The sequence below is a fragment of the Phyllostomus discolor genome, chromosome 2, assembly GCF_004126475.2.
Source record: "Phyllostomus discolor isolate MPI-MPIP mPhyDis1 chromosome 2, mPhyDis1.pri.v3, whole genome shotgun sequence".
NCBI lineage: Eukaryota > Metazoa > Chordata > Mammalia > Chiroptera > Phyllostomidae > Phyllostomus > Phyllostomus discolor.
In genome coordinates this window covers 163,123,347-163,138,429 of record NC_040904.2, presented here as the reverse complement: position 1 = coordinate 163,138,429, position 15,083 = coordinate 163,123,347, and the positions used below count along the sequence as shown (strand labels likewise).

Here is a 15,083-nt window from a genome sequence, read left to right as displayed (position 1 = left end):
GGATCAGCAGCGAAGGGGGTGGGAGAAGGTAAAAAAAAAAAAAAAAAAGGGCAGGAAAAAAAAAAAAAGCCCCTGCGCATTGATCCGCGCCGTATTTTTGGGTAAATACGATCACGTGGGGGCTGGAGAGCCAATGAGCTGCGGGGAAAAGGCTGGAAAAATAATTACCTGCCTTGATTGTTCTGTGAGCAGATAAAAAGTACATATACAGTTCATACAATAATCTTATGTATGTAAAACCCCGTTACGATGTCGGCGACGGGGCCCATCAGTAACTATTACGTGGACTCGCTCATCTCGCACGACAATGAAGACCTCCTAGCGTCCAGGTTTCCGGCCACTGGGGCTCACCCCGCCGCCGCCAGACCCAGCGGCTTGGTGCCGGACTGTAGCGATTTTCCGTCCTGTAGCTTCGCGCCCAAGCCGGCCGTGTTCAGCACGTCGTGGGCGCCCGTGCCCTCGCAGTCGTCCGTGGTGTACCACCCGTACGGCCCCCAGCCCCACCTCGGCGCCGACACGCGCTACATGCGGACTTGGCTCGAGCCGCTGTCCGGCGCCGTCTCCTTCCCCAGCTTCCCGGCCGGGGGCCGTCACTACGCCCTCAAGCCGGACGCCTACCCCGGGCGCCGCGCCGACTGCGGCCCGGGCGACGGCCGCAGCTACCCGGACTACATGTACGGCTCGCCCGGGGAGCTGCGCGACCGCGCCCCGCAGACCCTGCCCTCGCCCGAGGCGGACGCCCTCGCCGGCAGCAAGCACAAAGAGGAGAAGGCCGACCTGGACCCCAGTAAGTTGGGAGCAATTTTCCTTTACAACCGGCGCGGGAGGGGAGGGGAAGCCGGGCGGGGGGAGCCGGATTACAACCCCTCGGAGCGGTGCAGGGAGCGCGGGAGAGGGGTGAGGGCGAGGGGGCGAGGACTCAATAAAAGCGAATTACCTTGGGGAGCTTTCAGGGGCAGGAAGGTCTAAGAAGAGGGCCCAGGGAGCCAGGTTGAGAGAGGGCTGAGGGGGGCTCCTCTCCCAGGAGCTGGCTTTGATGAGAGACCCCTGCCCCCACAACCCCAGCTCAGGCTGTTTGGCTCAGGCGCTACTTTCGAAGAAATGCAGACAGGGCCAGGGGATAGGGTGGGGGACGAGGTTCATTTCATGGTTTGAGGTGGGATGGGGCAGAGGTGAGGAGGACACAGGGGGAAGAGAGGAAATACCCCCAGAAGAGGAATCACCCCTAACGCCCAGCCTACATGGGGGTCCTCACCCCACTAGAGATGCATGAGACAGAAGGTCCATGGACTTCTCTCCTGGGAGCACTGAGTGAGGGGCTTGGGGTATTTCACAGCCTGGGAACTTGGAGAGACAGGACTTCCAGAGTTGGGGGAGAGAAGTGGGGTCCCAGTATCAAACTTGAAAGCCCTCTTCTGGGCGACTGCAGGAGAGAAGGTAGAGAATGGGGGTGTCAGGGATGAGGAGTGGGGAGAAATATCTCCCCAGATTAGAGAATTATATACACACACATATACACATACCCCTCACACACATGCACACACTCCAGTCAGGGAGACAGGAGCCTTCAGAGTGTTGAAAAGGACAGGGTATGTGGGGAGGGGCAGGTGGGAGCTGCAGGGTTGGGGAAAGGAGAAAGAAGGGAAACAGCAGGGGAGGGGGTGCAGCCCTCTGGGTGTGAGGAAGTGTCTGGGGGAGTCCTAGGAGGGGGCTCCAGGAAATCCTTTCCTCCAGTCCCGTAAGGGGCCAGGGCCTAATTATACCCTTCTGAGCCTTCCCCCCTTGCCCTCAGCTACTCCCATAAACCTGAAATTGGAGGCTTGGCTCCTGCAGAGCCTGTCCTGGGGCTGGCAGGAGGGGGGCACTGGAAGTCAAACAGGGAAGCTAAGATATAGGGGAGCCTCTTTCCAAGGCCAGCAGCTCTCTGGGGGAGAGGAGGAAGGCTTTTCCCAGCCCAGCATCACCCTGAGAATTCGCCTCAGCAGGGTTGAACTCAGAGAGCTAGACGAGACAAGCAACCAGCGCTGGAGAGGATAGTGAGGGGCTTAGGGACTCTCAGGGTCAGGAAGCAGGACTGCTGAAATTTCAGGACTTGGTCGTGGGCTGGGAGGATGGGAGGGGGCAAAGGAGGAGGGAAGTGGGGAGGAGAGAGACCTCGCTATAAAAATAAAAAACAAGAGAGAGAAGCGTTTATGGGCCTATGAAACGGTTGGGAATTTGGACTTTTTATGAGTATATTCTCAAATTACTACTCTTGAAGCTGAGGACCAGACTGTAGGGGCTTTGATACCTTTGATTTCCTATAGTTTTAGGTGCTGGAAACTGAAGGTGGGGGGGAATGGGAGGGGGCGGAATGTAAAAGGAGTGGGGGAAATTCCTAACGTAAAACGTGTCCAAATTCAGGTTCAATTATTGGGTTTTGGTAGCCTGTCTAAGCCTGGGGGTGGAGTGGCAGAGATCCTGGGCTGGAAAGGGTCTCCACTGACCCCTGCCTGTGTTTGGCCCTCCAGGCAACCCCGTGGCCAACTGGATCCACGCCCGCTCGACGAGGAAGAAGCGCTGCCCCTACACCAAGTACCAGACGCTGGAACTGGAGAAGGAGTTTCTCTTCAATATGTATTTAACCAGGGACCGTCGGTACGAGGTGGCCCGGGTTCTCAACCTCACCGAGCGGCAGGTCAAAATCTGGTTTCAAAACCGGAGGATGAAGATGAAAAAGATGAATAAAGAGAAAACCGACAAGGAGCAATCCTAAACCCTGCCCCGGCCTGCTGCCTCGGCACAGCCAAGGGAAAAACAAAAAACCCCACAAAAAACCCCAACCCAGGCGGGAGAGAGCACGAAAAGGAAAAGGAAAGAGCAAGATAGAGAAAAGCCAATTGGCTTAAAAAGAAAAAAAAAGGAAAGGGAAAAGGAAAAGGAAAACTCTTGCGATTTGGGAGGGTTCAGTGTTGAGAAATTGGTGTTTTAGAGTTAGTTCTACCCAGCGAAGAGCAGGAGGCGGGGAGAGAAACCGCGTTCTCTTCTTCCAGCGCAACTGAAATAAATGACACACACAAATGTGATTTTTTTCCCTCCTTTCTTCAGAGAAGCCAGTACTTGAATCGCTATATTTCTATTTTTTTTCTTGTACCATATTTGGTCCGGGCCATTCCTCCCCAGACCTGGGGTGCTCTGCGTGCAGATTTTGTACAAAAAAAGATACACACACATACACAATAACGATTCCCAGCCCAGGAGCTGAGGGGCGAGGGTTGGGATGGTGCCGCAGGCTGGGTCCAGCGGCGCAGGCCGGCGCCTCAGGCATGTACATAGCAGTGTTTCCTCTTATCCCCAGCGTCCGTCCTGTAATGTGCTTCTGTTTGTTATGGTAGAACAGCTCTGTGTTAATATATCGAAGTCACTTAAAAAACCAGAAACCCAACTGCATCCAGTTCTCGTTATTTCTCCTCCCTGTGGCTCCCAGGCTGCTGTCGTGGAGGAGGCAAGTGCTCAGATCCTTTGGGGGAGGCTGAAGCCAGCAAGGGTCTCCCTCGACCTCGGAAGGGCAAGTGCCTGCTGCTTCTTCCAGGCAGGGTGGGGTCGCGGTGAGGGCTCCAGGGGTGGGGTGGAGGCTGCTTAGGCCTGGGTACAGTTCGTGCCTGCTCCAATAGCTGCCTATGAGTTTCCTGGTAGCTCATTGGTGTGTGGGGGGGTTGTGGGGGCACAGCGTGAATGGTTTTCCCTGGCTGTAATTAATTGTAATAATTTATGAGTACACAAGATCAGAGGAAAGAGATAGATGAAGATGAAAGTTGGGTGCTGGGTGAGGGTCGGGCTGGATTCTTGCCTGGCTGCAGCGGTGTGCTGGTGCTTCGAGGGATGGATGGATGAGGGGGGTGAATAAGGAGGGTGTGCGGTGAGGAGGAGGAAGGCCAGCAGGCCTCAGGGAGCAGGACAGGCACAAGGGACTGCATTGAGAATAAAAGGAGGGAGACAGAGAGAAAGTAGGGAGGGAAGAAAGGAAAGGCAGAAAAAGATGGCAAAGCCAATACTATCAGATTTAGATTTAGTTTCTACTTCTCAGTGCATTCTCAGCTTCTCTACCTCTCTCCACCTCCTAGCTCTCTCTTTTCTTCTCAGCCTCTCTAATGTTTAGTTTGAATGTTGGTTTGGGGGTGATGGGGTTATGCTGTGTGGCTGGACTGCTGCATTTCTGGAGGATGGCATGGCCAGAGCCCAAGGAAGCTGGTCAGAGATTAGCCAGGAGTGGGGTGTTCTCTGGTGGTTGTAGGACCCCAAGCATAAGGATGTAGAGATGTGTGTGTAACAGCCTGGCGGGGCTGGTCAGCTGCACTGTACCCCAGAGTGCCCTCCCCAGAACCGGCAGTTTTCATCTGCTAATCAGAAGCAGACACAAGCTGCCGGGTATGCCTCTGCCTGGGCGCCCCCTTTCTCGGAAATCCCCCAATCTGGAAACTATTAAACTCAGACTGCCTGAAATATAGCCCTTTAATATCTCAGGTTGCCCATTCTAGAGAGGGTGCAGGGTGTTGCTCTGAATACTTGGGGTATACCACCATTAAAGAAAATAATTGGGGACCCCAGGCCATGTGCAGCTCCCCAGGCCATTGCATCACCTTATGGAACTGGTGAGGCACTTGTAGGGAGCAGCCCCTCCCCATCATTTGAATGTCCTACCCCCTCCTTCCATTAAACTCTCCAATCTAGGGGGCTGGAGGAAGGTGGGAAGGGGTGATGTTTTGTGGTGATAATATTTTGAGGGGGGCAATCAAAAGTCACAAACAACTGTGCGGTTTTTCCAGTAGCTGAAGCACCCTGTCCTCTTTCCCGGTTAAGAAACATCCTCCCCAATTCCAGAAGCAATTGTTTTCTTGGTCCTTTTGAAAGGTGCTTTGCATGCAGTTTTCTCCCTTTTCTTATTTCCTCACTCCTCCTCTTGGCCATTTTGCTGTTCTTCGACCCTGGCCTTAGTTCCCTACCCATTGGAGAAAAAGGCACCCATCTGCCTCTGTGCTGACCGCAGGGACTCAGGCTTCTCTCCCAGCCCTGAGCGTGGCGGCCTTTCGGACTTCCACCCGCCGCCTGCTCCAAGACCCTGTGGCCTCCCCTCCTCCGTGCGCCCAGGCCTGCTTCCTGCAGCCTGCTGGAGCCGGCCTTAATATGGGGAGGAAGGAGGGACGCCGGGCTCGCGGGCCCTGACGAGAGCGTGGGATCCAGGGCAGGCCCACACCGCCTGGCCCACTATTCAGTACCAACTCAGCTGCCTTTAGGTCAGGGTTGGATTCGATTTTTATTTATTATAATTCGTGAGTTAAAGCCACTAAAACACAACCACACATCTGGGGAAAGAAACGAAAGCTGGGGTGGGGGGAGAAGAGGGGCTAGCAAACGCCCTGCTGCCCCAATCTTCCCCTCCCACCTCTCTTCTGCTCCTTTGTCAGAATCACAAAACCCTAAAGGTTGTTCCACTTGGGAAGGCAGAGGATAGGTACATTTCCGCAGCACCGAAATGCCACTTTTATGGCGCTGTTTGTCTCCCTGCGATGGATTCTGAATGGGGCCGAACAAAACAGCAGCGCGGAGCTGGCTAGACGTCTGGGCTTAATTGTTTTATGGTTTAAATAAGGTGGACACTCTTTCCTTTGAAATCAGATTATAGGAATGTTTTGTCTATGGCCCACGGAGAACAGGACCTCACTGGCTGGAAGGGAGAGAGGTGGAGAGAGCGCGCGTGAGAGAGGGATGGGCTACAAACCCAGGGGCAAACAGCCGGGAGAAGTCAGAGTCCCACCCCAAAGTCCAGCGGGCAGCAGCGGAATAGGCGGTGCGGAGCCAACAGCTGGGTAAGAGGAGCGAGGAATTTAGGGTGCGCGCCTTGGGCATGAGGTCTCGGGAAGCTTCGGAGCGTGCATCTGCGTGCGTGGAGTTGTTCCCAGCCCAGAAATGCTCCTGAAGGGGGAGGGAGGAACACCGCAGCAGTTCCTTTGCACTGTCTCTTAATGCGGGAAGAGAGAGTGAAAAAAAGAATAGTATGAAACCTTTGACAAGGTTTATTTTGATAACTTATTGAAAAAGAAAACCGAACAGAGGTCCTGGGGAGCTCCCTTCCAGGGACCCTGCCCTCACCTACCTCCCACCGTCCCCGCACCCATTTGGAAACGCCTTCCTCCCACTTTCCACCTTTGGGCCAAGCCTGAGACCTGCCTGCTCAATCCATTGGCTTTTTCTCCCGGCTGAACTGCATTGGAGCAAGTGGACGCGAGGTGGCGCTGTTGCTCAATGTTAGAGGCGGCAGCAAGGACCGGGGCCGGCCTGGACTCAGTGACATTTGAGGCCCGGCTCGGAGGAGCGCCGGCGAGAAGGCCCGGCGCCCGGGTCCAGCCAGCCCTACTGGCTCTGAGCAAATCAATCCTCTCACCTGCGAGGTGTAAATAAGTCGTGAGTGGCGGCAGAAGATGGGCCCTCGCTCTGGCAGCAGGTTCAGGAGGCTCAGTTGGGCGGGTGTTGAAAATAATCGCTTTACGGAGAAGATAAGAACGTAGCAGGCAGCAAGTAATTAACACAAAAAGGCAGATTGACCCGGACAAACGAACGTAAATCCGTAGTACCTAGGAGGGCGGTGCAAGACAGAAACTCCCCAGCGAGGATGGCTGCTTGAGTTTCTTTATTTCCGGACTCCGGAAGCGAAATCAACCAGTTACGTGTAAAAGAAAAAAAAAAAATCAAATAAAAGGAAGAAAGAAAGAAAAGGTGAGGGATCCTCTGAAAGGGGAAACCAAGTCCAGCCAGGGGTTTCAGAACTGGTGTGGTCTCCAAGCAGGCGGTGGTGGCGGCACACTCAGGACAGTCGCATTCCAAGACACAAAGGCCCGGAAGAATAGCTGTGTAGCAGGGATTTCGCTGGACCATAAACTGTCGAGATATCCACCCCCCAAAAAAGATAAGGCACAGGCCCCAGAGCGGATCCAGCCTGCAGAGCCTCCTCTTCCCAGGCAAGGAAGGGAAAGTATTTATGACAATCCCCAGTGACCCAGATGCTGGGAGCCCAGAGTTCTTCTCCTTCAGCTCGGTACCGCAGAGCAGGCTCAGAGAAGGTAGGGCTGGAATCAAGGCTGGAGCGTGCTCTGGTAGTGGAGCGTGCCCTGTTGTGCCCTCCACTATCCTGGACCCTAGGGAGACCTGCAGCCCTGGCACAGCCTTCCTCTGACCCTCCCCTCCTGCTGCTCCAGGGTTCGTGGTCTGGGTTTTGCAGTTTGGGCAGTCTCTGACTCAAATGGGCTGGGTTCCTCTAAATTCAGGGGATAGTGGAAGCATCTCTTGCTGGGGCATCAGTGAATCTCCTTTGGGAATTTGGCTGAAGGTGGCCCTTTCCCCAGCAATTATTTAGATAATAGAAGCATGGAGAGGGGGCTCATTCTCTAAACACCATCCTCCCCTGCACTGCCATTCCTTCCTCCATCCCCAGAGCCAAGCTCTGGATGGAGAAGAAAAAGATCTGGTCTTCGAAATGCCCTCCTTCCTCATTCAATCCTTAAGCCCCAGGATGTGGAAGGAAAATAGGTAGCAAATTTGTTCATGATTGTTAATGATGCAGAGAGCTAAAGATACATGTGTGTTTGTCACGTATTATTTTCCTATGTGCCTGGGTGTACACATGTGTGCACAGCATCTGTGAAGTGGTAGGGGTGTGTCAGGCTTGCACGATAGTTTAGTGAGCATGCATTTGATGTTGTTCAGGGTGGAAGGTAGCATATGCAGTGTGTGTACATCCCCAGTGTGCCTCAGTGTTGCCCTGTGTGTAACAACCTCACACACTGTGTAGGGGGAGGACTGGAAAAATAATTTTTATTCCTCTTCGTTTGTATGCATACAGCACACGTATCTACAGCTCCCTCGGTTTTCCCCTTTTCTCTCTATCCATGTTCAGCACACATAACTGTACACATATATGGCCAGAGAAGGGTGCTGATAGACTAAGATTCTTTTATTCCTTAGAATTAACTGGAATTTACCCTGTCTTGGGGGTGGGGAGAACCTCCCAGAGAAAGTGTGGGTAAATATTTAAAGAGTGTGTGTTGACAGTTCTCATCCACATCCTGGCCTGGGCAGCCTGCCTGGGGAAGTGGGTGGGGGGGGGGGGTGCGGTGAAGCCAGGGGGCTGTCCAGGGCGAACTGGCATTTCCTATGGGGTTAGGGTATGTAGGGACAAGTAAGAGGCCTGCTCCAGTCTCTTCCAACCCTGATAGAAATAGTCTCCTAGGAAGAAACATCCTGAGTCAGCTCAGCCAGAAGCCAGGGACCCACCGGCTTGTCCTTTCCTTCTCTGTCCCCACAAGCGGCTTTGCTCTGAGCCCCAGCCAGGCTCCTGGCCACTGCCTGGGCTTCATGCTTCAGGCAGGAGCTGGTGTCTGAAGGGGCAGTGCAACCCCGACTGGGTATAAGCAGCATCCCCACCTCTGGCCCTCTTCTCTACCCACAGCAGGCAAGGAAGAGAGCCTTAAGCACCTAGGCAGGGCAGGTTTGCACCTGGGGAGGGACAAGAGGCATGGAGAGTTCTGATGCCTGAAGTATTTGTGTGTGTGATATGTCTGTTCCTCTTCAAAGTCTCCAGACTTAAGGACCCTCTGGGATCCTGTCTTAGGTTAGCGAACGTGCTCAGGAATACCTTGCTAGCATTCAAGCCCCTGGGGTCTTATACCTGTTGAGGTAACCTGAGTTGACCTGCTGGCTCAGGTATCTCTCTCTGAGAGGAAGGAAAAGAGAAGGGGGGGAGAGGCACCTTCAGATCTGAATGCGCACCTTGGAAAAACTGGCCCCAGCCATTAGCTGAGGCTGGCTCACCGCCCCCCCAACACACACATATACCACACCCCCCAACCCTCCTCCTTCCTCCCCTCCCTCCAGGTCCCCCCAGCCCTGAACCCCTCAGCCCCCCACCATCTCCTCCTTCTCTCTCTCTCTCTCTCTCTCCCTCTCTCTCTCTCTCTCTCCCTCTCTCTCTCTCTCTCTCTCTCTCTCTCTCTCCCTCTCTCTCTCGCCTGTCTTCATGTCGTGGATTGATGAACGCGAATCGCGTGTAAGCGCCGCCACCGCCGGGAGTCTGAGGAATTCGCCTGGGCTGTTAAAGGAAAGAGCTAAGTGAGGGAGCGCGAGCTCTACCTACCGACAGTGAAGAGAGCCGCCACCGCGCCCGCTGCCGCCGCCGCCGCCGCCGCCCGCCCGCCCAGCCCGGGAGCTGCGTGAGCCGGCCGGCCGGCACCCGGCGCCCCCCACCCGCCCAGCCCGGCCCAGCCCCGGGGAGCCAGCCGGCCGGGGGTTCGCTCCCGGGGGGAGGGGAGTTTAGGGGGTACGGGGCGGGGGAGTCTCGAGCCAGAGGGGAGGGGGCGGCGGTTTTCATGTGCCCAGCATGAGCTCCTACTTCGTCAACCCCCTGTTCTCCAAATACAAAGGCGGCGAGTCCCTGGAACCGGCCTATTACGACTGCCGGTTCCCCCAGAGCGTGGGCAGGAGCCATGCGCTGGTGTACGGGCCCGGCGGCTCGGCGCCCGGCTTCCAGCATGCCTCGCACCACGTCCAAGACTTCTTCCACCACGGCACCTCGGGCATCTCCAACTCGGGCTACCAGCAGAACCCGTGCTCGCTGAGCTGCCACGGAGACGCCTCCAAATTCTATGGCTACGAGGCGCTCCCCAGACAGTCCCTTTATGGGGCTCAGCAAGAGGCGAGCGTGGTGCAATATCCCGACTGTAAATCCTCCGCCAACACTAACAGTAGCGAAGGACAAGGCCACTTAAATCAAAACTCGTCTCCCAGCCTCATGTTTCCATGGATGAGACCCCACGGTGAGAAGCCTTTTCTCTTTCCCCCTTGGTCTCCCGCGCTCCGGGGTCTCCCCCCCCCCCCCCCTGCCTCCTTTTTGTCTGCCCTGGCTTTCCCTCCTGGCTTTGGGGTCTCCCCGGCCCCACCTACGTGCCTGAGTGGGTTTTCTCGAGGTTGGGAGGTTCAGCTGGGGGTGAGGCACCGGGTTTGCCTGGGATATTTTGGGAACTGGGGTTAAGGTGGGGGGAAAGATGGTATCTGGGTGCAAAGGGTTAAAAATCGTTTTCTCTGCCTCCGCCTGTGTGTCTGTCTCTCCCTCTTGCCATCTCTAAAATCAAAGTTGGGGAGGTGGCTGGGAAGGGGCCTGAGAACCCTGAGGTTATCAGCCTTTGGAACAAACCAGTGTCTCCATAAGGCACAGAGCCTTAGTCTAACATAGTGGCCAGGCTGTCTTGGGGTAAAGGGAGACCCCTGTTTCCCTCCCCCATCGGGGTCAGAGGGTGGCGAGACCCCAAGAACAGGTGCTCTGGCTCTCCTGGGGCACCCACTGCCTTCTCAGGACTAGCTTTAGGGCCACTACCCCAACTTTGCAGTACTTCCCTCAATTGAAGAGGAGAGAGGGAGCCAGAGAGGAGGGGAAAAAGGAGTGCTCTAAAAGAGAGAGGCCAGGCAGATTAGAGGGCTCTGAGGTCCTGGGGATCCAAGCCAAGCTGCTTCCAATCAAAGACAGTGGAGTCTCCTCAAGATGCTATGAGTAGGTCAGGTCATGAGCCCCTCAAAGGGTGGCCCCTCATGGCCCAATTTCGAAGTAAAAGGGGAAGCGAGAAAGCGACAAGTTCCAGCGGGGATGGCCCGTGATTTATTTGCTGGTCTCCAGTTAGCAATCAAGCCAACCAGTGATATATTCCAGGAGATCAATTATTTTTCTTCCTGGCAAAGCATTAGGTGGAGAGATTTGATGAGGGGCAATGAGCAAAGCCCCTCTTATTTACCCCCAGATCTTTTTCCTTTCTTTTGGAAACAGACTGTCCCCAGCCTTGCTCACCAAATGCCACTCTGCACTTGTAAACAAAGCTGCAACGGCCAGTTTCCTTGGGCTGCAGGCCCGGGAGTACTCTGTAGTGCTCCCCTGACCCCTGCCATACCCCAGCTTCCAGACAGACCCCCATTCCTGCCCCTACCCCTCCCTGCTCTCCAAGGTGAAGCCAAAGCAAAACAAGCCCCCAAACTTTCCTGCCCTTGCCTGCTTTCTGGCTCTAGCCTTTTCTGCAGGAGGGAGGGGACCTGGGAGATCAGAGGGAGGACTTTCGGGGAGAAAGACTGGTTGGGGAAAGCTGAGCCCCCACCCAAACATAATGAGACTGGGGTTCTGTTCTATCCAGCTCCCGGGCGGCGCAGTGGAAGGCAAACTTACAGCCGGTATCAGACCTTGGAACTAGAAAAGGAGTTTCTCTTTAATCCATATTTGACACGAAAGCGCCGGATTGAAGTCTCTCACGCCCTGGGACTGACTGAGAGACAAGTGAAGATCTGGTTCCAAAACCGAAGAATGAAGTGGAAAAAGGAGAACAACAAGGATAAACTGCCCGGAGCCCGAGATGAGGAGAAGGTGGAGGAAGAAGGAAATGAGGAAGAGGAGAAAGAAGAGGAGGAAAAGGAAGAAAACAAGGACTAAGCAAAAAAGGGAGATTCCCCCCCACCCCTTTAGCAACTCCCTTGAAGTTTCGTTTTATGGTAGCGGATAAATTGAGAAGTTTACGACTGTCATTTGCTTTTATAGAGAATAGAATGACACTCACAACTCTAACTACCTGTCAGATACTTGCAGTTCTGGTTTTATTACCTTTGGACTTCCCCCGATCTTTATTTGTTCGGGGGCTGGAGGGGGGAGACTGAGACACAGCAAAAAGTTCGGAGTCTCTGTCTCAGTCCTTGCCCCCGACAAGGCTCCCCCCCACACACTTGTCCCTACCCCCACCCTTCGGAGACCAGCCTGGATTTTAAGGTCTGAGACCTGGCCTCTTTGCCCCCTCTCTTGGCCCCTTCTTACCACATTCTCACCTCCCTGTTTCTTTGATATTTATTTTAGAGGGGAGCCCTCCTCAAAATGAAGAAGACTTGGGGCTTTGTTTTTATGCTAGGATTAGTGTATTAGATTTACTTCTTTTCAAAAGAAAGAAAAGGGAAGGAAAGGAAAGGGAAAATGTTTAAAGAAATTTTAAAAATGATAGCAAGGAATATCCCATCTCCCTTTCTGGGGCTCCCCCATTAGAAAGACTCCTTGACTTTCTCTAGAAACCTGATGGACACCTGAAGGAGACACAGGTCTCTGCCATCCCCATCCCCCTTTCCAGGGGGTAGATAGGAACCTGCAGTCACCGCTAAAGCCCTACCTAGCCATTCCATGGTCGCTCGGGCCCATGCCTCCCTCCCCTTCGCTGTCTGATTTCTGTTGTTGGGCCCAGCTTTTTCTGAGCTGCATTAGTGTTAGCACTCAGAAATCACCATAATCATGAAAATAATAATAACGATAATAATACTGGTAATAACAATACTGATAAATCTTTAACATACTACCTAAAGGGAACCTGCAATAATCTTGAAAAATAAAAAAAAAAAGAAATTTTTAGAAATCCTAATACAGGAGAAAAAAAGAGCAAAAAATTAAAATAAAAAAAAAAAGCCTCCAACGTATTTTATCACTACCTATAGAAAGGAATCCTGCTTTGAGAGTATTCGTAATGCAGTTTTGTTGTCGTTTGTTGCTGCTTATTTCACTAAGAAAACCCAACAACTGAGACTGCCTAGCTCGCCGGTCCTGTGCGCTTTTATTGTGCTTCTAACCCCAGTAGAGTAGAACTAAATTGCACTGAATGTATAGTTAACTTTGTCTTGAATTCTCTGTTTATGCAATGTGCTCGAAAGAAAAAACGTTAAAATATATCTATAATAATAATTTTTTTGTCATTTGTCTTTATGTCCAGCTATGAATGTAGATTTTGTGTCCCGGCAGCCCTGTTCCTGGTCCAAGTACTTTGTATTGTATACGTGAGTCATAATAAAAAAAAGACAAAAATATTTGAAGCTGGAATGACTTGTTTTTTCTCCAATACCCCCCCTCCATTCTCTCCCCTTCCTTATCCTCCTTTCCTAACACTCTAGAAAAGGTCTCCTCCACTGACCTGACTTTGGGGTTGGGCGGGGGAGCTGACATGGAGTTGAGAGGGCAGGCTGGGCTGGCAGGGCAGGTAAAAGAGGAGAGGTGAAGAGGAGGAAGAAGAGCACTATGCTCTTGGGAGAACCTTAGCTCCCAACAAAGTGGGTTTCTGTACATCAGGATCCCAATGTGGAGAAAGCACTTCCCCAGTTATCCACCTTCCTCCTCCTCAGCCCTGGGCTGGGCCAAGACAAAGAATCTGCCCCCGCTTCCCACAGCTAGGCCTTTTCCTTCCAGGGGCTGAGGATGAGGCTTTCGGGTTCTTTCTGATCTCTACATGCCAACCCTGGACAGCTAGCACCCAGCACTAGAACAGTGAACAGGATGGGAAAAATATGAGGCTCAAGGCAGCCTGGAAGACTTGGCTGGAAGATGCCTAAGGGCGGGGAATAAGGAAGCTTAAGCCTGGAGAAAAGAGAGGAGAAGGGAAAGGTGAATGAGCTGGTGCACCAAGCAGTGTGGGTCCACATTCTGAAATTCAAATTCAGCCAGCACAGAGCCATCACTGTCACCTAGGCCACTTGCATCTACTCCAGCCTCTATTCTAGTTGTTTCAAGCCCATTCCTGTCTTCACCTTGGCAGTTGGGCAGCCTGCCCTGCCCTCATAGTGCAGGACACTGGCCTAGGGAGAAAGGACAGGCCTGCTGAGTGATCGGTCCCCCATCCCAGCCACAGCAGAGCAAGGAGAGTCTCCACTGGACTCCTCATTCCCCAAAATAAAGGGTCAAAGGCTAAAGGACTCAGGGGGCAAAGTGGTCTCTCATTCCTCCCTGGAGGGTCCTAGACAGAGAAATCTGTTTATGCCAGGAAGATTCTGGTCCAATAATACCAAATTCCAGAGATACAAGTCATCTGGCTCAGTCTGGAGAGGGGGAAAGGGGAGGGGATGAGATCTTCTGGTCTTAAAAACCAGATCCCCGAAGACTGAAATATCTTTGAGGCCAGATCTCTCTCTCTCTCTCTCTCTCTCTCCCTCCCTCCTTTGCTCTTTCTGCCTCTCTCTCCTTCTCCGTCAATGATTTTCCCAGACTTAGGCCCAAACTGACTCTTATTTTGTGTAACTTCGCCGTGCCTGCATCCTGGCTCCCATGCAAAGGGGTCTTGAAAACAGGATCGGGTTGGACATTGTGGATAGGGGACTCCTGCAGCCAGAAGGAGGATGCCGATTGGAAGCTCAGGCTGGGGGCAGCCAGGCACAGCTTTGAACAGCGCTGGGGAAAATCTTTCGGAACCCTGGGTCCCTACCGAGGGCCTCGGAGCCAGCCAGGTACCCCCGTTTGCTGAGGGAGACAGTGACGGCTATCCGCTGGGAAGGACCTAAAAGAGAGCATTTCGCTCCAACCTCAGGCCTTCCCACGCGCGTCCCCTCCAGAGTCCACAGGCCGGTGGAGGGCCATTTCATTTTTAAATGTGGAATGATGAATGCTACTAGTAAAAATTGCTGGCCCAGAAGCCGAGTGGGTTAAAGCCTACACTAAGCGGCTCTGAAGGACCTCCCCGTATTTTCCCCACACCAAATGCCCCCTTCATCCTTGGCCCTGCTCAGAAATGCCCGTGGCCCCAAGCCGGCGTCGGAGGGCAGGGTGCATCTGGTACCCGGCATTGCTTGAGACGCCGGCCAGACCAACAGAGCTCCAGCCGCCCCCTCTTGCAGCACCCACTCCCCCACTCCTTCTGCCCACCACTCCGTTTTCTCGTTTGGAGAGAAAAGGAGGTAAAACCCGTTTTATGGGGGAATTTAATTGCGAGCGGGATGCGCTCTCTTTAGAAACGCGTCCTTCCAAACGCTCCTGCCGTCCCATTACCAGAATGGGGACCATTCGGCAGCAGTAGATAGGACTCTCTCCCATTCTTTACTTTTTTATTAGCCAATCAAAGTGGCTTCCGAAAGCTATTTGTGATTTGTGAAAAATAGTATCTTTCAAAATGCTGAGTTGAAGCGTCTCCCTCATTTCGCCTTGAATTTATTATTCTAATCTCAACTGTAGAGACGGGATAGTGCAGCTATTAAGTTGGAGGGAAAATTCGTTTCTCTGGATTAAA

The 15,083-nt window shown here is 53.3% G+C and overlaps 2 protein-coding genes and 1 long non-coding RNA gene across 3 annotated transcripts; 2 read left to right on the top strand and 1 right to left on the bottom strand.

Moving 5' to 3' along the window:
* The first annotated feature begins 223 nt into the window (after nt 1-223).
* HOXC9 (homeobox C9) lies at nt 224-2,816 on the top strand. Its single transcript, XM_028533058.2, has 2 exons — nt 224-787; nt 2,511-2,816. The coding sequence occupies exons 1-2, from the start codon at nt 250-252 to the stop codon at nt 2,753-2,755; spliced, it is 783 nt and encodes a 260-aa protein (XP_028388859.1). The 5' UTR covers nt 224-249; the 3' UTR covers nt 2,756-2,816.
* A 3,096-nt stretch (nt 2,817-5,912) lies between these two features.
* On the bottom strand, nt 5,913-6,697 carry LOC118499069. The gene is made up of 3 exons (XR_004901573.1): nt 6,612-6,697; nt 6,422-6,520; nt 5,913-5,998 (listed from the first exon to the last, which is right to left on the bottom strand). It is a non-coding gene; the product is annotated as an uncharacterized LOC118499069 (long non-coding RNA).
* A 2,668-nt stretch (nt 6,698-9,365) lies between these two features.
* On the top strand, nt 9,366-12,890 carry HOXC8 (homeobox C8). Its single transcript, XM_028533401.2, has 2 exons — nt 9,366-9,845; nt 11,205-12,890. Exons 1-2 carry the CDS (start codon nt 9,410-9,412, stop codon nt 11,495-11,497), a joined length of 729 nt encoding a protein of 242 aa, XP_028389202.1. The 5' UTR covers nt 9,366-9,409; the 3' UTR covers nt 11,498-12,890.
* Nucleotides 12,891-15,083: the final 2,193 nt, after the last annotated feature.

Excerpts from the sequence above, each read along its gene's own strand:
- HOXC9 (XM_028533058.2), top strand. The coding sequence starts at position 250 with ATGTCGGCGACGGGGCCCATCAGTAACTATTACGTGGACTCGCTCATC. Across the intron at positions 788-2,510 it reads GAAGGCCGACCTGGACCCCA|GCAACCCCGTGGCCAACTGG; the intron begins GTAAGTTGGGAG and ends TTGGCCCTCCAG.
- HOXC8 (XM_028533401.2), top strand. The coding sequence starts at position 9,410 with ATGAGCTCCTACTTCGTCAACCCCCTGTTCTCCAAATACAAAGGCGGC. Across the intron at positions 9,846-11,204 it reads TCCATGGATGAGACCCCACG|CTCCCGGGCGGCGCAGTGGA; the intron begins GTGAGAAGCCTT and ends TGTTCTATCCAG.